General features: G+C 42.4%; 1 protein-coding gene across 2 annotated transcripts; it reads left to right on the top strand.

Annotated features, from left to right (window-relative positions):
• Positions 1 to 2,872: 2,872 nt before the first annotated feature.
• On the top strand, positions 2,873 to 12,900 carry gja10b (gap junction protein alpha 10 b). Of its 2 annotated transcripts, XM_072555150.1 has the most exons (4): positions 2,873 to 4,019; positions 7,382 to 7,920; positions 11,285 to 11,352; positions 12,045 to 12,900. In XM_072555150.1, exons 1-4 carry the CDS (start codon positions 3,098 to 3,100, stop codon positions 12,073 to 12,075), a joined length of 1,560 nt encoding a protein of 519 aa, XP_072411251.1. In that variant the 5' UTR covers positions 2,873 to 3,097; the 3' UTR covers positions 12,076 to 12,900. The 2 variants fall into 2 exon arrangements, with proteins under 2 accessions (XP_072411251.1, XP_072411260.1); XM_072555159.1 differs by lacking the exon at positions 11,285 to 11,352.
• The last annotated feature ends 10,984 nt before the right edge of the window (positions 12,901 to 23,884 follow it).

Raw genomic sequence — 23,884 nt, 5'->3', positions numbered from 1 at the left:
ATCTGGTAAAGGTCAGGAGTTCCAGGATTTTGCGCCAGCAACACTGAAGAAGTGGTGATATAATTCCAAGTCAAGATATGTATGGCCTGGAGAAGAAGAACACCAGTGGTGCTGTTCCTATTTATGTGCACTTCTGTGTATGTTAGAGCTCACAAGTTTGGAAGATGCTATTGAAGGACCTTTGGGAATTTGCACAAAGTGAAAGTCACCACTGGCCCAGAAGGACATAAGCCGCTCTCATTATGGAAGGATGACGAGTAGTGACAGTCATCTGACACATTAATCTGACAGTCACCATGCCACAGGCAAGGAGTGAGGTTGAAGATGTTGGTTCTTCACAGCGACCTCAGTACAAGAAGCTAAAACCACACCATCAGCATCACATTGGCAAAGCAGCCATCCAGTCAACAGAACTGACCTAGTTTCCTCTTGCAAGTGGTACACACTGTTGCACTTATATCATTGGTGGAGGAGGTAAATGTTTAAGGTCTTGGATGCATGTTAATCAAGTGGGCTATTTGTTCTGGATAATTGGAGAGAAAATTCTGGAAAGCTGATCTGGAATAGACGACCTGAAAGACAATAAACAATAGACAATAGGTGCAGGAGTAGGCCATTCTGCCCTTTGAGCCTGCACCACCATTCAATATGATCATGGCTGATCGTCCTTAATTAGTATCCTGTTCCTGCCTTATCTCCATAACCCTTGATTCCACTATCCTTGAGAGCTCTATCCAACTCTTTCTTAAATGAATCCAGAGACTGGGCCTCCACTGCCCTCTGGGTCAGAGCATTCCACACAGCCACCACTCTCTGGGTGAAGAGGTTTCTCCTCATCTCTGTCCTAAATGGTCTACCCTGTAATTTTAAGCTGTGTCCTCTGTTTCAGCACTCACCCATCAGCGGAAACATGTTTCCTGCCTCCAGTGTCCAATCCTTTAATAATCTTATATGTCTCAATCAGATCCCCTCTCAGTCTTCTAAACTAAAGGGTATACAAGCCCAGTCGCTCCAATCTTTCAGCATAAGGTAGTCCTGCCATTCCAGGAATTGACCTCACGAACCTACGCTGCACTCCCTTAATAGCCAGAATGTCTTTCCTCAAATTTGGAGACCAGAACTGCACACAATACCCCCCAGGTGTGGTCTCACCAGGGGCCTGTACAGCTGCAGAAGAACCTCTTTGCTTCCATACTCAATCCCTCTTGTTATGAAGGCCAGCATGCTATTAGCCTTTTTCACTACCTGCTGTACCTGCATGCTTACCTTCATTGACTGGTGTACAAAAACACCCAGATCTCTTTGTACTACCCCTTTATCTAAATTGATTCCATTTAGGTAGTAATCTGCCTTCCTGTTCTTGCCACCAAAATGGATAACCATATATTTATCCACATTAAACTGCACCTGCCATGCATCTGACCACTCACCTGACCTGTCCAGGTCACCCTGTAATCTCCTAACATCCTCCTCACATTTCACCCTGCCACCCAGCTTAGTATCATCAGCAAATTTGCTAATGTTATTACTAATACCATCTTCTATATCATTAATATATATTGTAAGAAGCTGCGGTCCCAGCACTGATCCCTGCGGTACCCCACTGGTATTCCGAAATGGAGCTGATTATCACTACTCGTTGTTTCCTGTCAGCCAACCAACTTTCAATCCAAGTTAGTACTTTGCCCCCAATACCATGCGCCCTAATTTTGCTCACTAACCTCCGATGTGGGACTTTATCAAAAGCTTTCTGAAAGTCCAGGTACACTACATCTACTGGATCTCCCTCGTCCATCTCCAGAGTTACATCCTCTAAAAATTCCAGAAGATTAGTCAAGCATGATTTCCCCTTCATAAATCCATGCTGACTCTGACCTATCCTGTTACTACTATCCAGATGTGTCATAATTTCATCCTTTATAATAGACTCCAGCATCTTTCCCACCACTGAGGTCAGACTAACTGGGCTATAATTTCCTGCTTTCTCTCTCCCACCTTTCTTAAAAAGTGGTACAACATTAGCCACCCTCCAATCCACAGGAACTGATCCTGAATCTATCAAACTCTGGAAAATAATCACCAACGCATCCATGATTTCTCGAGCCACCTCCTTCAGTACCCTGGGATGTAGACCATCAGGCCCCGGGGACTTATCAACCTTCAGACCTAACAGTCTCTCCAACACTAATTCCTGGCAAATATAAATTCCCGTAAGTTCAGGTCCTTCAGCCACTGTTACCTCAGGGAGATTGCTTGTGTCTTCTCCAGTGAACACAGATCTGAAGAACCAATTAAATTCTTCTGCCATTTCTTTGTTCCCTGTAATATATTCCCCTGTTTCTGTCTTCAAGGGCCCAATTTTAGTCTTAACCATTTTTTTGCCTTTCACATACCTAAAAAAGATTTTACTATCCTCCTTTATATTAAAGGGTGGTGGAAGCAGATTCAATGTTACCACTCAAGATAATTGACATGAAGAAATAATGTTAAATCATAACAAAGAAAAAACAGAGGATTGAGGTTAATCGGATAGGTCTATGAGAAAGACGCCACGAAGATTAGCTTCCTATTATTTTATTTAGTGATGGTGGTTGTCAAAAAGGTGAACTAGACAGCAAGTTTAAGAGGTCAGGCAGCATCCGAGGCGCAGGAATATCGACGTTTCGGGCAAAAGCCCTTCAACTGAAATGTCGATTTTCCTGCTCCTCGGATGCTGCCTTACATGCTGTGCTTTTCCAGCACCACTCTAATCTTGACTCTAATCTCCAGCATCTGCAGTACGTATTTTCGCCTAGCAAGTTTAGGAAATAATTAATTGAAATAGTTCAGATTTAACAGTTGTTCAGTGGATAATCCCTGCCAGAATGTCCACCAGCAATGACTGTAGGAGGAGTCACATATTATGTACAACAGTATTGACAACTAATGATTTTAAAAAAAACACAGCCTAGACCAAAGGATCGATTAGCAAATAAACGCGGAGATAGAGATAACAACATTGAACACCCTGGGATTCGACAATTGATAGATACGGTTCACTGGCGAAAAGGATGAAGCATTTGTTGTTTTCAAAGCGAGAGGAAATGCGGCTGTGAATATGGGCGACTGGAATTTGCTAGGAAGTGTTTTAGAAGAGGTACACGTTCACTCGACCATCCTGGGGAAGATCTGGCTGACGATCCTTTTCATTTTCAGGATGTTGGTCCTTGGAGTGGCTGCTGAAGATGTTTGGGATGACGAACAAACTGAATTCATCTGCAACACAGAGCAACCAGGCTGCAGGAACGTCTGCTACGACAAGGCCTTCCCCGTTTCTCTCATTAGGTACTGGGTCTTACAAATCATCTTCGTCTCCTCGCCGTCCTTGGTTTATATGGGACACGCACTCTACCGCCTGAGAGCACTGGAGAAAGAAAGACAGCGGAAGAAAGCCCACCTTCGAGCCGAACTGGAAGAAATGGAGCCGGAGATGGAACAGCACAAGAGGCTGGAAAAAGAATTGAGGAAGCTGGAAGAGCAGCGCAAAGTAAATAAGGCACCTCTCCAAGGTTCACTGTTACGAACTTATGTCTTCCAGATCCTGACCAGATTGGTGATGGAGATTGGTTTTATGATGGGCCAGTATCTCCTGTACGGATTTCGACTTGATCCTCTCTACAAGTGTCTCCGATCGCCCTGTCCCAATATTGTGGATTGCTTCGTTTCCAGGCCAACAGAAAAGACTATTTTCATCGTCTTCATGCTCAGTATAGCTGCCTTTTCCTTGCTTTTGAATATACTTGAAATCGTTCACCTAGGAATCAGAAAAGTCAAACAGGCGCTTTACCTGGAGTCAGACCTAAGCATGTACGAATCGAAGAAGAACTCAGTTGTGCAGCAAGTTTGCATTTTAGCCAACTCCTCATCTCATAAACCTGCCCCAAGCGCCCTCGATGGTTATAAGCTTTTACCAGAACAGCAGGGACATCCTGGAAACGTCCCTATTTTCTTGACTCCGATGTCTCTTAGCATGATTAAAGGTGAGGCCTGTATTATTTAGAGTCAGAAATATTGACATTCAGTTTCTTCTGCATGCAATATTCATATCAACGAATTATATGTCTAAAAATAAGAAATGGAATTAACAAGGGGCCAGTCAGGTTCTTCAATTGGGACAGTCCAGATTCCAATAATTCACGGGGATATTTGGTTTGATTTATCTTTAACAAAGCTGGTGGAGCAGTAAGCAAAACCATGCCTCATTTAAGTCAGTTGTGTAGATTCCATTTTGATACAGATTTTTAAACTTATTAACATGTTTTAAAAACTTGTATTAAAAAATGTTAGGGAATGATTTTTAATTATAATGCTTCAATATTAATTTTGTGTAATTCTACCAATCTCAGTCAGGGCAGGAGTAACCAAAATTGACCTCAGCATCCAAAGATTAAGGCAGTGCCAAGAGAAATCACTGCTAGATTTGACACTGTAGGTGACCATAGTTTTAACGCTTAAACAGTTTAAACATTTAAAAGAAAACATCTTACAGGTGAATGCATTTCTGTGTATATTTACTTAACAATCATGGATTAATATACAATGCAAAATAATTTCGAACTTTGTCTTTTATCATAATGTGATTATCTGGCATGAATGATCAGGTAACTAACTATGCCTATTATTCATTTTTACTTACTAGTGAAATTGTTGATTCATCCAGATTCCCAATTAATCATAAATTGCAAGTGGCTTGCGTACAGCCTAAACTAGTTTGGAAAGTAAATGAGACTCCAGCGAAGAGAGCAGTTGAGTACAAACATGGATGTTCATGTTCAATTAGCTAGCATTGCTGGGTTAAGCTCTCACATGAAGGATTCAGCACTTTCAGAAGAGAGAAAAGGAGTATTACAATTAGCATAAAAATGATAAAGGGATGGGAAAAAATGGTATGTGGATACTGTGAACAAGTTAACCTCACACAGTATAAAAAAAGCCAACAAATTATGATATACTTTTTCACCATTGCTGGATTTAAGTATAAAAATATTTATTCTTGAGATCCTAATCATGATCTATATGTAAGCATATACATTATAATACATATGAATAATTTGGTATTTCCTCATTCAGTCTTACTCCCAAACATTGAAAAACAAGGGTGTAAGATAGCTCAGTAACTGCAAGCCACTCAGTCTAACATCAAAGATGGGGAAGCTTCCAGAAACAATAAGTTCGGTCAAAGTTAATAGTCACTTGGGCGAATACTGATTAATTAAAGAGAGCCAATATGGATTTGTTAAGGGAAAACATTGTTTAACTAGCCAATAACTAGCAGTAAACAGAGAGGTTTTTTTTCCTGTGCTGTAATAATATATGACTCTTGAATTGATGTGGTGTGCACAGACTTCCAAAAGGCATTTGTTAAAGTGATTTGACAAATATTTATGAACTAAGTTAGAGCTCATGAAATAAACATTATCGGAATGACATGTAATGAAATTGGCTGTGTGATAGGAAACAGAGAATAATGGTTAAGAAATATTTTAGGGATCAGAGGAATACTTTCCCAGTGATCAGTAGTTGGATCATTGTTCTTCCTGATATAAATTATATCTTCCTGGTGTGCAGGACACAGTTTCAAAGCTTGTGGATGATAAAGAACACCGTGTAGAACTTCAAAGGAAATTGACAAGTTAATAATTTGTATGGGAGAGCTGACAGTTTAAATTTAATACAGAGATGGGGGCGTGGGGTGGGTTGATCCATTTTGGTGGGAAACAGTCCTCGAGAAACAATGTAAAATAAAAACCACCATTCTAAAGGGAATACAGGAGTTGAGGTGCTTGGGTTGATAGGTACATGCGCAAAAAAACATTAAAAATGGCAAAACAGGCAGGAAGACTGTTAAAAGAGCAGACAACAAGGAAACTTTGTTATTTTTCTTTCAACTAAGGGCGGCTCGGTGGCTCAATGGTTAGCACTGCTGCCTCACAGCACCAGGGTCCTAGGTTTGGTTCCAGCCTCAGGCGACTGTCTGTGTGGAGTTTGCACATTCTCCCTGTATCTGCATGGGTTTCCTCCCACAGTCCAAAGATGTGCAGATCAGGTGAATTGGACATGCTAAATTGCCCATAGTGTTAGGTGCATTAGTCAGAGGGGTGTGGGTTACTCTTCGGAGGGTTGGTGTGGACTTGTTGGGACAAAGGGCCAGTTTCCACACTGTAGGGAATCTAATTTAATAGAAGCATTAATAAATTGGCATATAACATTGTATGTAACTAATAAATAGAGAAAGGATAATAGTATAATTTAATTTATGATGAACGTGTGGCAATCAAAAGAAGAATACAAAGTTGCTTTTTTTTTCAATATAGTGGAACCTGCATGACTTAAGAAATGTAAATGACATAGTAAATCAGATCTTTTTTGCTTCAAGGAATATCAGATGAACTGATATGGAACATACAACATCGAACAGTACAACACAGGAACAGGAACTTTGGTCCACCATGTCTGTGCAGATCATGACGCCATTCTAAACTGATCTCATTTGCCTGCATATATTCCAATTACTCTATTTCCCTGCCCGTTTTTATGTCTGTCTAAATGCCTCTTAAATGTTGCTATTGTACCTGCTTCTACCATCTCCCCGGCAGCATATTCCAGGCATTTACCACACTCTATATGCCCTATCATTTGCACTAAAGAACTTGATTTGCAGTGTTATTTTGTATGGATGTGAGACCTTATGAAAAGAGGAGATCAGCTTGATTTGAATTATACTATATCAAATTAAGAGTAAATATTATTGTTTTAAAAATGTCATTTGATAGCTTGTCATCTCTACATTATTAACCAATAATGTTTACTGTATCAATTAAATTAGAATAATCTGTTCATTTGCAGTGATAAAAGAAAGAAGATACTGGAGAAACTCAAAAGGTCTGACAGTATCTGTGGAGTGAGAGAGACAGAGTTACATTTCAAGTTGAATGACTCTTACTCAGAACACTGGAGTAAATTTATATTTGACTCTGAACATTAACTTTGTTTCTCTTTCCATGCATGCTGCCAGATCTGTTGTGTTTCTCCAGTATTTTCTGTTTGTATTTCTGATCTCCAACATCCACGATACTTTGTTTTTACTTGAATGTTCATTTGTAGCATTGGTACTTTTGCCTACAGGTTGGCCTGAAGTTTGAACAATATATTGCAACAGTTAAATAGATCAGTTGGCATGTAAGTATGCAAGCAGTAGAGTGTGTAACATTTTTTCATAGAATTAAAACAGTTTTGTCTAACAAATATGCGCATATTAAATAAGTAACCCATTGCATGCAAGCAAATATATTTTAACTGAACTCATATGTGTGTGGCTCACATTTCTGTATATAATTTTAAGGACCAATTGAGCGGGCTGGAAGAGAAAATTCAATGGATCAATATCAACAAGACCAAGAGCAACGCACTACACAGCGTGATGATGAGCATTTTGATGAGCAATCGAGTCAAATGAGGCACACTCATCACACATTACAAACTCAGAATCTCTCATCCAGTGGTGATTGTGCCTACAAAACATCTCAACAATATGGCATTGCTTCAAAAGCCAACCATAATATTGATAATGCATCGGAACAAACTAAGCTACCAACATACCCATCATGTCAAATGGAAAACTCAGTCCCCTTTCTTAATACAATTCGCAAACAGAGCCAAGTCAGTTATTACAAAGAGTATTTGGAAGATCGTACTAATATTCAAGATTCCACTGTCAGAAAGATCAGCTGCACTGGGTCTAAATCAAAAATGATATTGGAAAGCACATTGGCCAGCCAACCCGAAAGTCCAGATTCCACAAATGTCTCTAGTTCTGAGTCAAAATATAAAGAAGAGAGTCCACCTGTTAGTCCTCCTCCACCAAGTCGCAAAATGTCAATGGTAGGTATAACTTTTAAAAGAATTTCCAGTGTCTACTTCATAGATTTTGAAATACTGCGTTCAAATATTAGGATAGACCACTGAATACACTGCTAACAGAAGTGTAGCATTAGGTGCCTGTAAATGAAAGACAGTGATTCACCCTCCATAACCACAGTTACTTCAATGATGGATAATCTGAGAGGTCCCTGAGTTGGAGGATAGAATAAATTAAATAGTCATCAAAATTCTCTGACATGTAGAGGTTTATGGTGATCACTTTAGGATTAAATTGATCTTAGCAGGTCCTTGAACTAATAAAGATTTTCAATATAATGCTAACATTACTATAGTAAGACCAAATTAAAATATCATTATGAATTATGGGGACATTTCTCTCTGATCCAGAAAGATGACCTAGCTAGCTCCGGGGATGATGGTGACTGTAAACACTCTTTCAATCAACTTGTCCATTTTCTGTGTATAGAAGGGCTTACCACATGCAGGAACTCAGCAAGCTACTTTTTAAATACTTGCAGTGAATCCTCATTAATGATGCCCTGTGAAACAAACACTGTCATCTAATATAACAAGCTTTCATAAATTTTGCTTAATCATGAGTGTAAAACTTATAGCATTGCTGGGGATATGTTGCTGATTGTTTTGTGCACTTGGGAATGTAGATGCTCCTTTGTATGGGAACTGACTGGACACCTCTGGTGACTCAAATACAATCTGCTGAGTGATCAGATACTCCGTTTGCATCAGATGAAGCTGAATTGGGGTTGCCAAGTTGCAGTGAGACATCATGAAGCTTTTGTATGTGGTGAATCAGTATGCCAGTAAAATTATTGCCAACATTCTGCAAGACCAACTGTGAAGCTGGTTATGGTGCAGGTGAACAGTCAACTTTCTAATAACTGCCAAAACAGTCAGCTCAGTAATACTTCCATTGATTGTAATAAATGTATTGCAAAGAGGGAAGAAGTTGAGGATCACTGGTTGCTCAGTGAAGTATCCATGCTCTGCCTCTGTCTGGAATATTTTGGTTCCATAAGTCACAAGAATGAATCTGAATTCTGAAGAAGGGTCACTGGACCTGAAACATTCACTCTGCATTCTCACCTCAGACCTGCTGAGTTTTTTTCCAACAATTTCTGATGTTTGTTTCTCAAAAGTGAGACAAGGTCAAAAGTCACAGTTATATAACCTGGTGACTGTGACTTTTGGCCTTGTCCACACCAGTCCAACACTGGCCCTGCACAACAAAAGTTAGAGTTTATGTATTTGTGCTGTTTGATTTTTTAAAATAGATATTATGTGGATACTGAGGTTGGTGGTTGTGTGAGGCAGGGCAGGAGGAGTTTAGAGGGGAGCAGTTGAGAATGATTGAAGCAGCTAGGTAAGGGAAGAGAAGATCAGAGCAATATCACAAAACTGCAGAAATTGCTGACCAATTTTCAGTTGGCTAAGACAATTTCTTGTGGGTGGCTTGTCAGTTCTAAGGTCACCATATAGAATATGACAAACTTGGCATTTCAAATTCCAGTGATTCTTCATAGTTCAGATGAGGTGAGTGTGGTGGTGGGAATAGTAGGGGAGGCCATGGTTAGAGGAATTCTGAATCTTAATCTGATCCCTTGATGGATATATGTGCAACATTTGGTGGATTAGTGGTGCTGGAAGAGCACAGCAGTTCAGGCAGCATCCAACGAGCAGCGAAATCGACGTTTCGGGCAAAAGCCCTTCATCAGGAATAAAGGCAGTGAGCCTGAAGCGTGGAGAGATAAGCTAGAGGAGGGTGGGGGTGGGGAAAGAGTACTCTATGCTACTCTCTCCCCACCCCCACCCTCCTCTAGCTTATCTCTCCACGCTTCAGGCTCACTGCCTTTATTCCTGATGAAGGGCTTTTGCCCGAAACGTCGATTTCGCTGCTCGTTGGATGCTGCCTGAACTGCTGTGCTCTTCCAGCACCACTAATCCAGTATTTGGTTTCCAGCATCTGCAGTCATTGTTTTTACAACATTTGGTGACTGGTTACCAATGATTCGACTTTTTCTTGTTAGATTGGGTATGTAGAATCTCCTAGCACTGAACGTTGCAATCTTAACCCCTGCAAGGAGCAAATGGGTCTGTCCCTTACAAGATCCCAAAAATATATTACATCCTGGCATAATTTTTAGCCTATTAGAAGGACAATAGAAACATAGGAAAGGGACTATAGATTATTGCTTCAAAGATGTAAAATTAGGTGTTTAGTCACAATGTCGACCATCACATTGTTCATTTAAAATGAAGTTTTACTTGAAAATTTGTTGAATTATGGGCAGTTAATGGTTTTCAGGAAAATGTTTAAAACAAATCCTACTGCACAGTCTTATCATACAGCATTCTTTCACTTAAAACAATCAATCAGTCTTAAAAATATACAATATATCTCCTTAGGTCTTTTATCTTAGAATATTTTCTGAAATGTGATTTTATTGTAATAGTTTTAAAAGCTTGTTTAATAAACAAATCTAATTTGTTATTCATGAATAAGAAAATGTTTCTCATATTGGAACAAAGTTAAAAAAAAGTATAGGAGATCTTGAAAAGTATATTAAAATGATCACAAGTGTTTGCAAGTGTTAGAATAATTTAAATTTCTAGCATGTGGAGTAATTTAAGAATTTATCTTTGATCACCTTATGGTGGTCTGGTTAAACGGCAAAGTAAAGCTTCTCTTTACGATGTTTGCCTGCAATTTATTGCAACAAATTTGTCCATTTGAAAAATAGACAAAAAATATTTGCAACTGAATCTACATATTAGACAAAACGAAAAGTTGGAGTTGAACACAATGTTACAACTGAGTATATCATGACAAACCACTTAGTGATCATCCAGTTAAATATTCAAGAAATCTGAATTATAATTAATACAGCAGTTGAATCATTAGAAGTTTTGGTTGGACAATTTTAAGAAAAGTGGGGAAATAATCAAAGCAATAGAAATTACAATGTCAAATAAATAGTCCGAATCTAGAATGCATGATTCAAAGGGCTGTGGAAACAGATTCAATACTATAGTTTGAAAAGAAGAAAAGAAAATGAAAATCTGTAGAGAAAGACTAGAGAATTTGAAATAATTGGATGAGTCTTTAGGTCATTCTCAGCTCCAGGACATCACTGAAGGCATTTGTCAGGATAGTGTCCTTTCAACCAATCATCTTCAGCTATTTCAATGACCCTCCATCCATGGGCAGATAAGTAGCGAGTAAGATTTGCCAGACAATTTCAATTAGAGTCTCACCATCTCTCTTTGACATTCAAATCTGTATTTTATTTTTACTACTATCACTGATTCCCCTGCAATCAACATCCTTGGGATTACAATTGACCAGAAATTGAACTGGACCAGCCATATAAATACTGAGGCTACTAGATCAGGTCAGAAGTTGCATATTCTGAGGTGAGTAACTCACTTCCTGACTCCCTAGCGCCTGTTTACCATCTAGATGGCATAGCCAGGAATGTGCTGGAATACGCTCCACTTGCTTGGATGAGTGCAGTTCCACAATACTTAATAAGCTCAACCTCAAGCAGAACAAAGCAGCCTCCTTAATTGGCACCCTGTCCACCAAATTAAACATTCACTTCCTCCTTCACCACGTAAAGTGGCAACAGTGTGTACTGTATTCAAACTGCAGAGGAATAACTCACTTAGGCTCTTTCAAAAACATTTTCCAAACAACAACTTCTACCAACTAGAAAGAAAAGAGCAGTAAATGAAAGGGAACAACACCAACAGCAGTTCATCTCCAAGCTATATACCCATCCTGAATTGGAACTGTCTTGTCACTTCTTTAATGTCCCAGGATCAAAGTCCCAGAGTTCCCTGTCTAACAGTACAGTGGATATGTCTACACCACACCCATGGTTCATGATGAAAGCTCACCATCACTTTCTTAAGACAATTAGGGATGGAAAACAAATGTTGACCTTGGTGCCCACATCCAACAAGAGCATAAAAAGTGCAGGCCTGGGTATTATGGGGCAGATTGCCTCCTTTTGTAGTGTGCAATTATAGAATTCCACATTTCTTCTTAACTTTATTCAAAAATGTTAAAAATGCTTTTTTCATAAATATCTTTTCCCTTTCAGAGCATGCTTCTGGAACTTTCTTCCATCATGAAAAAATGAGGACATGAATCAACCCATAAAAATGTTGAAATTTATGATTGCATTAAACACCTTCAGAAGATGAAGCTCCACAGTGAAGCAACAGAAAAGGCAATATCCTAAATCCCAAATATCAAGATATAAAAGCTTTTATGAAAATTTATTCATTCAATATTGCTTAGCTTTTAATCTGTGAAATATTTAATAAGATCCACACCATTTGCTTGCCTTTAACCTACTGCACATTCAAACAATCTGTAAGGCTATGTAATGATGCAAGTTGCAAATTGCTTGATGTACTTCATCTGAAGATACCTCAAAATAAAAGTGGCAAATCTAATCAGACCTTTTTTGTATGTGTAATCAGCCAACATTTCAATAATTACAAGTGAAATTTCCTGTTCATGACATTTGTATTATTCAAAACATAAACTCAGAATAAACAAATCTCATTGTAACCAAAAAAACTGAATCAATTTGAAAGAAACTACTAACACTGACAGCAAATTTCCAATTCAAATAATCTTCGGGGGGAGCATTTTCACGATTGTCCCTGTTTTGAGACAGATCAGTGAGATTTCAAGTTGAAACACACTTCCAGGAAACCGCTGACTATGAAGAAATGAAATCCAACTATACAGCAGCGATTAAAGACCCACAGCAACACTTCAAAAGAAACTGCACTTTACCAAAGGAGGCATGACTAAATATGTTGTGCAGTAGCAGACCACATAACTTCCAGCAGAGCTCCACGATGCAAGAAGGCAATCAGTCAAGAAACACAGAGGAAAAATGTATTGTGATCCATGTGGTCAACTGAGTGATGTTTTAGAACAGAAATGAGATGGACTGATATAATAAAGTGCAATTGCTTAATACTCTATTTGCATGAAGTCATCTTTAAGTTTGTGGAGGTCTGTAAACTGTAATCAACTCTCATATTACTATATTTGACTTAGGCAAGTTAGCCTGTGAGTGGCAGCTGGTTATTGCATTCCTCGACTATTTTTTATTTTCATAGCCTGAAAAACAACTATTATTTGCTATTTAATGAGCAAAATGTGCTATGGAGATTTTGACAGAATTGGAGAAGTCTGTAAACAGACTAGTGAGGCCTGGAACAAACACAGAGAGCATGGAAAAAACTTAGTGGACCCCATAGCATCCGTGGAGAGAGAGAAAAACAGAGTTTGGCAGTTTTGAGTCCAACATGATATTTTCAGAACTGAAAATTTTGGTAAACAGGTTCATGTTTTGTAATATGTACAGATGCAGAGCAGATGTTATAAAGGCCCAATGCAAAAAATCAATGGGCTAATGTAAAATAGGTGTAAATAGAGGTGTGAAAGGGAGAGAATGAGTCCTTGCTATTGCAAAGTAAATGAGACACTAACATGGCACGGCTGTTGGGGGAAGGATTGAGGAAGAGAATGTAAGAGAAATAGAAGACAGATGTAAAGCAATTGGTTTGAGGCTGTTGAATTCAATGTTGAGGCCATGAGTTATAAAGTGCCTAAACAGAAAATGGAATGTTGTTCCTTGAACTTGTGTTGTGCTTTGGTGGAACATTGCAGCAGGCCAAAGACAGAAATGTTAATATTAGTGCAAGGGGATTGATTGAAATGATAGCAATTAAAAAGTTGAGGTCATTTCTTTGGACAGAACAGAGGAGACTGCTTTGTGAGCAGCGAATATAGTAGACCAGATTGAAAGAACTAAATATCCAAGGATACCTTTCCTAGCATACCAGAACTTCAAGAGAGTTAGGGCAGAGGTGAGTGTAGTGGCCATTACTAAGGAGAAACTGCTGGGAAAGTTGAAAGGTCTGAAGGTGGATAAATCACCCAGACCTAAGGAACTACATCCCAGGGTTCTGAAGGAAATAGCTAAGGGGATTGTGGAGGCATTGGTGGTGATCATTCCTGATTCACTGGCATAAAGCAGGATCCAGAGGACAGGAAAATGGCTCATATAACACCTCTGTTTAAGAAGGGAGGGAGGCAGAAGACAGGAAACTATAGGCCGGTTAGCCTGACCTCAGTCATTGGTAAGATTTTAAGTAGAATATTAAACATGTGATTGAGAAGTAATGGATGGTCAAAGAGTGCTGAGTCAGCAAAGCTTCATCAAAAGGGAGGTCATGTCTGACAAATCTATTAGAATTCTTTGAGAAGGTAATAAGCAAGTTAGACAAAGGACAGACAATAGACATGATCTATTGGGATTTCCAGAAGGCCTTTGATAAGGTGCCACACAGGGGACTGCTAAATAAAATCAGAGCCCATGGTGTTAGGAGCAAGGTATTGGCATGAATAGTGGACTGGCTGACTGGCAGAAGGCAGAGAGTTGGGATAAAGGGCTCTTTTTCGGGATGGCAGCTGGTAACTCAGAGTTCCACAGCGGTCAGTTTTGGCACCACAACTATTCACATTATACATTAATGATCTGGATGTCGCAACTGAGGGCACGGTTGCTAAGTTTGCAGATGACACAATGATAGGTGGAGGAACAGGTAGTGTGGAGAAGGTGTAGAGGCTGCAGAAGGACTTGGGCAGGCAAGGAGGGTGCACAAACAAGTGGTAGCTGGAATATAATGTGTGAAAATGTGAGGTTATGCACTTTGATAGCAAGAATATAGGTGTAGACTATTATCTAAAGGGGAAAGGCTTTGAAAATCTGAAGCACAAAGGGGCTTAGGAGTCCTAAATTCTTTTAAGGTTAATATGCAAGCTCAGTTGGCAGCTAGGAAGGCAAATGTTAGCATTTGGGAGGGCTAGATTACAAGAGTAGGGATGTACTGAGGCTGTATAAGGCTCTAGTCAGACCTCATTTGGAATATTGTGAGCCACTTTGGGCCCTATATCTAAGGAAAGATGTGCTAGCTTTGGAGGCGGTCCAGAGGGTGTTTACAAAAATGATCCTGGGGATGAAGGGCTTGTCGTATGAGGAGTTGTGGACTCTGGTTGTGTACTCGACAGAGTTTAGAAAGACATAGGGGGATCTCTTTGGATCTAACAGAATACTGAGAGGCCTGAATAGACTGGATGTGGAGCAGATGTTTCCACAAGAAACTAGGTCATGAGGGCACAGCCTCAGAGTAAAGGGACAACCATTTTGAACTGAAATGAGAAGGAACCTCTTCAGTCAGAAGATGGTGAATCTGTGGAACACCTTGCAACAGAAGGCTGTGAAGATCAAATCATTAAGTGTCTTTAAGACAGAGATAGATAGCATCTTGAGGAGTAAAGTTATGGGGAGAAGATAGGAGAATGGGGTTAAGAAATATATCAGAGCAGACTTCGTGGGCTGAATAACCTAATTCTGCTCCTATATCTAATATCTAAGTGAAATGCTGTTTTACCTGGAAGGTGAATTTGGGGCCTTGGATAGTGAGGAGGGTGGAAGTGAATGGGCAATTATTACACCTTCTGTGATTGCATGGAAAGGTGCCATGGGTGAGTGAGAAAGTATTAGGAGTGATGGAGGACTAGAAAGGATTGCTACACAGGGCAAAGTCTCTGAGGAATTCCAGTAGTGGAGAGGAGGCGTAGATACTTTTGATGATGATATTCTGTTGGAGGTGGTGGAAATGATGGAGGATGGTCTTTTGAATGTGGAAACCAGTGACGTGGAAAGTGAGGACAGGTTTTGTGGGAAGGAGGGAAAGGAGTGAGGGCAGGAAATGGATTAGACACAGCTGAAGACTCGGTCAACCACAGTGGGGCAAATCCACAGTTGAAAAGAAAAGGTCACTTTGAGACAGCCAGTGGGAAGCATCCAATCAGATATAATAGAGACTGAGAAAGTGGGAGAATGGGATGGAATCTTTACAGGAAGCAGGCTGTGAGGATTCAAATTAACTCTGAGAGTCAGTGGGCTTGCGATGGACATTGGTAAACAACTTATCCTCAGAAATGGAAGCAGTGAAGTCAAGGAAAGGAAGGAAAGAGCCAGAGATGGACAAGAAGGTGAGAAAAGGTTGGAAATTAAAAGCAAAATCGATAAATTTTTCCAAGTTTGGATGAGAGCAGGAAGCTACCCTGAAGTCATCATCAATGTATCAGAGAAAAAGCTGCTCCACATACCCCACAAAGAGGCAGGCAAAGCTGGGACTCATGTGGGTGGCATGGGAGCAATCTCTCCAAAGCCAGGTTACTGACTCTCCTATTCTGAATCCTCTGACTGGATAGTTCCAATTCAGAAACTCATTCTTCCTCTGAATTTTTTTTTGCTTGGATTTGGCAATGGAGTGGTCAAAGGAGCTGAAATTATTTTCTGGTAAGAAAGGAATTCATTAAGACAAAGCCTACAGTTAATACATGTGAAGGAAATAGCTACTGGACATAAAACCCCAGAGCATTGTGACCCATAAATAAAGCTGTACCATCTCTAGCTCCTCATCTATACTAATTTGAAGTGCTAGGGGGAGCTGTTACACCAGTTTTGTTTGCTGTTAAACTAAAGTGATTATAGCAGTAGTGTATATCCCAGAATGTGCTTGAACCACATACCAATACAAATGAGTGCTGGTGATTTGTGTAGTTAAAAGCATGAGAAAGTTGGGGGATCTAAGATGGTGGCGTCCTCGTAAGATCGTGCTTGCTGGCCTCTGCGCTGTAACACCAACCTGACAGAGCCAGAACCCATCCAAAACACTTTACTGTGCGTAAAAACACAGTAAAGAAGCTGGAAACCAGAAAAATTACACTTACCTTTGTCATTGCAGTTGGTGAATGCCGAAGAAAGGAGGAAGCTCGCCCGGGGCTGGAGCCACAGCCCTGCCCTCTGAAGCAGCGGGCTTGCTTACTCACCAGACCCTGGTTGAGGAGTTGTTCAAACCCACAAGCTCTTGGGGAGGCAGATCAAGGAAAAAATTGAAGAGATGCCAGCTCCTGTATCTGTTATCCTGCAAGGCCTGGGAAAAAGGACTGATGAGCTCAAGTGCCAGGCTGCAGGGCTAGAGACAGAGACTGACTCCTCCAAGAGCCGGATTGAAGCCCTGGAAGCACCGGTCCAGAGTCTGTTGATCTGGGACAATCTCGAAAATAAGGGCAGAAGAAAGAACCTTTCGGCATACCAGAGGGGACGGATGGTGAATGGCCAGTGGAGCCCTTCGAGAAGTGGTTCCCATAATTCCTTGGTTTGAAGGCTCAGAAGGGAAGGATAATAATTGAAAGAGGAGAAAGTGAGGACTGCAGATGCTGGAGACCAGAATTGAAAAGTGTGGTGCTGGAAAAGTGCAGCAGGCCAGACAGCATCCGAGGAGCAGGAGAATCGACGTTTCGGGCATAAGCCCTTCTTCAGAAATGAGGCTGGTGTGCCAAGTAGGCTGAGATAAAAGGTGGGGGGCACTGTGAATACAATAAGTGGAAGGAGGTGAGGGTGAGGGTGATAGGCCGGAAAGGGGGTGGGGGCGGAGAGGTCGGGAAGAAGATTGCAGGTCAAGAGGGCGGTGCTGAATCCAGGGGTTGGGACTGAGATAAGGTGGGGGTTGGAGAAATGAGGAAGCTGGAGAAATCTACATTCATCTCGTGTGGTTGGAGGGTTCCCAGACGGAAGATGAGGCGCTCTTCCTCCAGGCGTCGTATGGCCAGGGTCTGGCGATGGAGGAGGCCAAGGACCTGCATGCCCTTGGCAGAGTGGGAGGGGGAGTTAAAGTGTTCAGCCACGGGGCGGTTGGATTGGTTGGTCCGGGTGTCCCAGAGGTGTTCCCTGAAACATTCCACAAGTAGGCGGCCTGTCTCCCCAATGTAGAGGAGACCACATCGGGTACAGCGGATACAGTAAATGATGTGTGTGGAGGTGCAGGTGAATTTGCGATGGATATGGAAGGATCCCTTGGGGCCTTGGAGGGAGGTGAGGGGGGAGGTGTGGGCGCAAGTTTTGCACTTCTTGCGATTGCAAAGGAAGGTGCAGGGAGTGGAGGTTGGGTTGATGGGGGATGTGGACCTGACAAGGGAGTCACGGAGGAAGTGATCTCTCCGGAACGCTGATAGGGATGGGTTGGGAAATATATCCCTGGTGATGAGGTCTGTTTGGAGGTGGCGGAAGTGACGGAGGATGATATGATGTATCTGGAGGTTGATGGGTGGAAGGTGAGGACTAGTGGGGTTCTGTCCTGGTGGCGATTGGAGGGGCGGTGTTCAAGGGCGAAGGTGCGGGAAGTGGAGGAGATGTGGTGGAGAGCATCGTCGGCCATGTCGGAGGGGAAATTGCGGTCTTTGAAGAAGCAGGCCATTTGGGATTGCTCCTCCTGGGAGTAGATGTGGCGGAGGCAAAAGAATTGGGAATATGGGATCGCGTTTTTACAGGGGGCAGGGTGGGAGGAGGTGTAGTCTAGGTAGCTGTGGGAGTTGGTCGGTTTGTAGTAAATGTCTGTGTTGAGTCGGTCACCTGAGATGGAAATGGAGAGGTCTAGGAAGGGGTGGGAGGAGTCTGAGATGGTCCAGGTAAATTTGATGTCGGCTGGAAGGTGTTAGTAAAGTGGATGAACTGTTCAACCTCCTTGTGGGAGTACAAGGTAGCGCCAATACAATCATCGATGTAGCGGAGGAAAAGGTGGGGAATGGTGCCAGTGTAGCTGCGGAAGATGGACTGTTCCACATATCCGACGAAGAGGCAGGCATAGCTGGGGCCCATGTGGGTGCCCATGGCTACTCCTTTGGTTTGGAGGAAGTGGGAGGATTGGAAGGAGAAGTTGTTAAGAGTGAGGACCAATTCAGACAGTCGAAGGAGGGTGACAGTGGAAGGGCACTGGTTGGGTCGGCGGGAGAGGAAGAAGTGGAGGGCTTGGAGGCCTTCGTGATGGCGGATGGAAGTGTATAGGGACTGGATGTCCATTGTGAAGATAAGGCGTTGGGGCCGGGGAAGCGAAAATCATGGAGGAAGTAGAGTGCGTGGGTGGTGTCCCAAACGTAAGTGGGGAGTTCTTAGACTAAGAGGGACAGACAGTGTCGAGGTATGCAGAGATGAGTTCAGTGGGCAGGAGCAGGCTGAGACAATGGTTCGGCCGGGGCAGTCAGGTTTGTGGATTTTGGGCAGGAGGTAGAAACGGGCGGTGTGGGGTTGTGGGTCTATGAGATTGGAGGCAGTGGATGGGAGATCCCCTGAGGTGATGAGGTTATGGATGGCCTGGGAGATGATGGTTTGGTGGTAGGAGGTGGGGTCATGGTCAAGGGGGCAGTAGCAAGAGGTGTCCGCGAGTTGGCGTCTAGCTTCAGCGGTGTAAAGATCGGTGTGCCAAACTACCACTGCGCCTCCCTTGTCTGCCGGTTTAATGGTGAGGTTGGGGTTGGAGTGGAGGGAGTGGAGGGCTGTGCGTTGTGAGGGTGAGAGGTTGGAGTGAGTGAGGGGAGTGGACAGGTTGAGGCGGTCAATGTCGCGGCGGCAATTGGATATGAAGAGATCGAGGGCGGGTAAGAGGCCAGCCACGCCCCCCAACTCCGCCAAGGACATGCAGGTCTTTGGCCTCCTCCATTGCCAGACCCTGGCCACACGACGCCTGGAGGAAGAGCGCCTCATCTTCCGCCTCGGAACCCTTCAACCACACGGGATGAATGTAGATTTCTCCAGCTTCCTCATTTCCCCTCCCCACACCTTATCTAAGTCCCAACCCCTTGGATTCAGCACTGCCCTCTTGACCTGCAATCTTCTTCCCGACCTCTCTGCCCCCAACCCCTTTCCGGCCTACCACGCTCACCCTCACCTCCTTCCACCTATCCTATTCACAGCGCCCCTCCTCCAAATTCCAGCCCCTCTACCTTTTATCTCAGCCCGCTTGGCACACCAGCCTCATTCCTGAAGAAGGGCTTATGCCCGAAACGTCGATTCTCCTGCTCCTCGGATGCTGCCTGGCCTGCTACGCTTTTCCAGCACCACACTTGTCAACTAATAGTTGAAAGAGTCCACCAGATCGTGGCACAAAAACCAGGTGTGGATCAGCGTGCACACCCTATCCTGTTAAGGTTCCATCATTATCAAGACAAGCAGAGGGTCATGAAAGCCTCCAGATCCAGGGGAGGGACCCAAAGGCATTGCTATGTGATGGCTCCAGATTCATGTTTTTTCAAGACTTCTGGGTGGCAGTGGTCCAGAAAAGGAAGTCCTATGATGGCGTCAAGAGGAGATTGAGAGAACTTGGGATCCAGTATTCTTTAACATATCCAGCGGTGCTTAGGACCAGTCATAATGGATCCATATATTTGTTCGATCGCCAGAGAAAGCAAAGAACTTTGTGGACGTATTGACTTAAGTCAAATAGCTGAATAGGCAGAGGTCAGAGTCGTTTGAGTTTGCTTTTCTTTAAAAAGGACTTGGTGGTGTCTCCTTTCTGGTAATAAGTTGCGTGAAATGATGTCTGGGTTGGATAGAATATTTATTTCTAATCTCTAAGTTATGTTAAGGAATGGGTGACATATTTATTTTTACTTGTTTATAGTACTACACTTGCTCTTGCGTGTTTTTTTTCTACCGGGTGGTCACTGTATGTGGCGTGACTCTATCTGGTAGGAGTTGAGAGGGTGTTTGGGTGGGTGGTAGGGTTGTAGGATGTGTAGGTACCCTGTTCGAATGGGGAGTAAATTCCTCCAATCAGTGCCTTTGGCAATTTTTTGTTTTTCTGTTTTTGCTGTATATAGTTTTTATAAGTTTTGTAGATTTGTTGGATATAGTTTTTAGTCTGTGTAATTTTTGGGTTCTGTGGATTCTTTTGCATTAAAGCTCAGCGATCTGTAGTTTGGGTTCCTCCTGTCTAGAGTCTAGTTGGTGTTGTGGAAGGTTATGGTGAAGGATGTGTTTAAGTGCTGCACCTGGAATATTAAAGGGAGTCACTCACCTGTCAAGAGGAAGAAGGTACTTTCCAGCCTTAAAAGGGAGAGGATGGATGTTGCCTTATTTGAAGCTGCAACAAAAAGGTATGACTGGGTTTATTTTTCATTTTTCAATATGAGGAGTAGAGGGGTAGCCATTTTAGTTAGAAAGAATCTCCCATTTAAGTTATTAGAGTGCATTAAAGAAACATACAGGAGATTTTTAATCCTTAAAGCTTTGATACATGGGGAAGAATACAGGATCTTAAATGTTTACTGTCCCCCGGCCCACCGTCTTAAATTCTTGACAGATGCACTTTCTAGACTGGTTAACCTTGCATCTCAACATATCATCGCTGGAGGGAATTTCAATTTTCATAGACCCTCCATGCAAAGGCCCACCAATATCTTCTTTGCAATCTAAACAATTAAGGGGATCTGTGTGCTGAATTAGGGTTGGTAGATGTTTGAAGGCACCTTCACACTACTGGCAGGCACTTTACGTTCTTTTCAAACCCATATGGCCATACCAGGATTAATCTTTTTCTGACCCCCACAGCACATATGGACTCGGTGGTGTCATGTACGATTGGCTATATCACTATTTCCAATCACACCCCAATCACTCTTATTGATTAAGAGTAAGGATTCAGTGGTAGACTCGAAGCATTGGCGACTGGACCCCTTCATTGTCAAGGATAGCAAGTTTATTGAATTCTTTTCCACTGAGTTCCGGGCTTTCTTAGGTATTAATTCAGACTTGGCCAATAGCCCATCCATTCTTTGGGAAACAGCTAAAGCCTATGCTCAGGGGTTGGTTATTTCCTATTCAGCCAGTAACAAGTGACAGACAGGTGAGCAGCAATGCTTGTTCGAGTCGATTCTGAAAATAGCTGAAAAGGCATACTTTGACAGGCCCTCACTGGTTAAACTGCAGAGGATCACGGCACTCCGGTCTATGCTGAACTCTGTGCTCACATGGACAGCCAAGAGGGAGCTTACATTTGCAAGTCAAAGGCTGCTTGAGCATGGGGATAAGCTGGACAGTGCCTAACATACCTTGCTAGGAAAAGGTGTGCCCTGCAAGCAATTACCTCGATCAGAGAGGACACTGGAAATTTGACCTACAATTCTAAAAGGATTAATGCAGCACTTTGGAAATTTTACTCTGAATTATCCCAATGTGAAATCTGTGAGAGTGGGAGGGTTAGGGTGGAGTCCTTTTTTAAGAATTTGGACCTTCCAGGAGTGACCCCTAAACTAGAATCTCTCCTCAATGCCCCATTGTCAGAGCAAGACGTCAGGAGGCTGTGAGGTAAAACCAGAATGGGAAGGCACTGGGTACAGATGGGCTCCCCGGTGAGTTCTATAAGGAATTGATAAGTATATTGTCAGGGCTGATGCTTGGTATGTTTAATGCCTCACATAGTGTGGCCTCCTCCCATAATCACTAAGAGAGGCAAACATCTCTCTCATTCTTAAAAAAGGGAAGGCCTCAGAGGACTGTGCTTCCTACAGACCCATCTCACTCCTGAATGTGGACTTCAAAATTCTATCTAAGACTCTGGCATTAAGGCTAGAAACTGTACTACCCTCCATCATTAAGGAGGACCAGACAGGGTTCATAAAAGGTCGCAGATTGATGGATAATGTCAGGAGATTACTAAACATGATCCAAGTATGTCAACAGCAATTGGTACAGGGATTCGTGATCTCCTTAAAAGTGGAAAAGGCATTTGACTGGGTCAAGTGGCCATACCTTTTTCATACTTTGAAGCAGCTTAGACAGACCTTCATCAGGTGGCTGGAGATTTTGTACAGTGATCCTCTTGTCATGATCCTCACTAATGGTGTACAGTCAAGCAACTTTAATATTTGTAGATTATATTAGATTAGACTCCCTACAGTGTGGAATCAGGCTTTTCAGCCCAACAATTCCACACTGACCCTCCGAAGAGTAACCTACCCAGACCCATTCCCCTAAATTTACCCTGACTAATGCACCTAACACTACGGGCAATTTAGCATGGCCAATTCACCTGACCTGCACATCTTTGGATTGTGGGAGGAAACCAGAGCACCCGGAGGAAATCCTCACAAACACAGGAGAATGTGCAAACTTCACACAGACAGTTGCCAGAGGCAGGAATTGAAGCCAGGTCCCTGGCACTGTGAGACAGCAGTGCTAACCACTGAGCCACCTTGCCACCCAAGGGGCAGTCAACAAGACAATACACAGGGATCCCAATATAACCACTCCAGAAGTGGGGACAAAGTCACATAAGATCACACTGTATGCGGATGACGTTCTTGTCTTCTTATCAAACCCAACCATCTCAGTGCCACACCTGATACAATGCATCAACTCACTTGGTGGCATCTTGGGTTATAAGATTAATTTTGCGAAATCAGAAGCCGTGCCTATGGGTGGTCTCCTGAGAGTGCCTGATCCTGAGGGCGGATCTTGGTTTCCCTTTAGATGGTCACAAGAGGGCTTTCTCTATTTAGGCATATTTATTACTTCCATTTTTGATCAGATACTTAAAGCCAATTTTGCCCATTTATTCGACAGAATCAAGCAGGACCTCTGTAAATGGGAGGTGCTTCCAATCTCTTGGCTAGGTCAGATAGTCCTCATTAAAATGAACATTCTGCCCTGTCTGTTGTATCCTATGCAAATGCTTTCTCTGCTTTTTAGTAAGTAAATATTTAGAAGAATATTGAACAGTTGGTTTAGTTCTTTTATCTGGTATTGCAAGCGGCCCCTAATTAAATTGACTAAATTGCAGTTGCCTTGCAGACTGGGAGGAGTGGGCCTCCCAAATATCAAAAACTATCAGCTAAAGTTGTTGCTATCTTAATGAATGATTGGGTCCGGCAAGGGCGGGGGGGGTGCCTCATTCACTTTGGTTGGGCATCAATGCCCCCTTATTAGCCTGCTGTTCTTGGACAACACGAGAACAGTTAAGGAATATTGCCATAGCCCAATAATCATCACTACTGTCAAGGCGTGGA

The sequence above is a fragment of the Chiloscyllium punctatum genome, chromosome 3, assembly GCF_047496795.1.
Source record: "Chiloscyllium punctatum isolate Juve2018m chromosome 3, sChiPun1.3, whole genome shotgun sequence".
NCBI classification, from domain to species: domain Eukaryota; kingdom Metazoa; phylum Chordata; class Chondrichthyes; order Orectolobiformes; family Hemiscylliidae; genus Chiloscyllium; species Chiloscyllium punctatum.
Note: the sequence above shows the minus strand (reverse complement) of the source record. Positions and strands in the feature narration are given on the sequence as shown.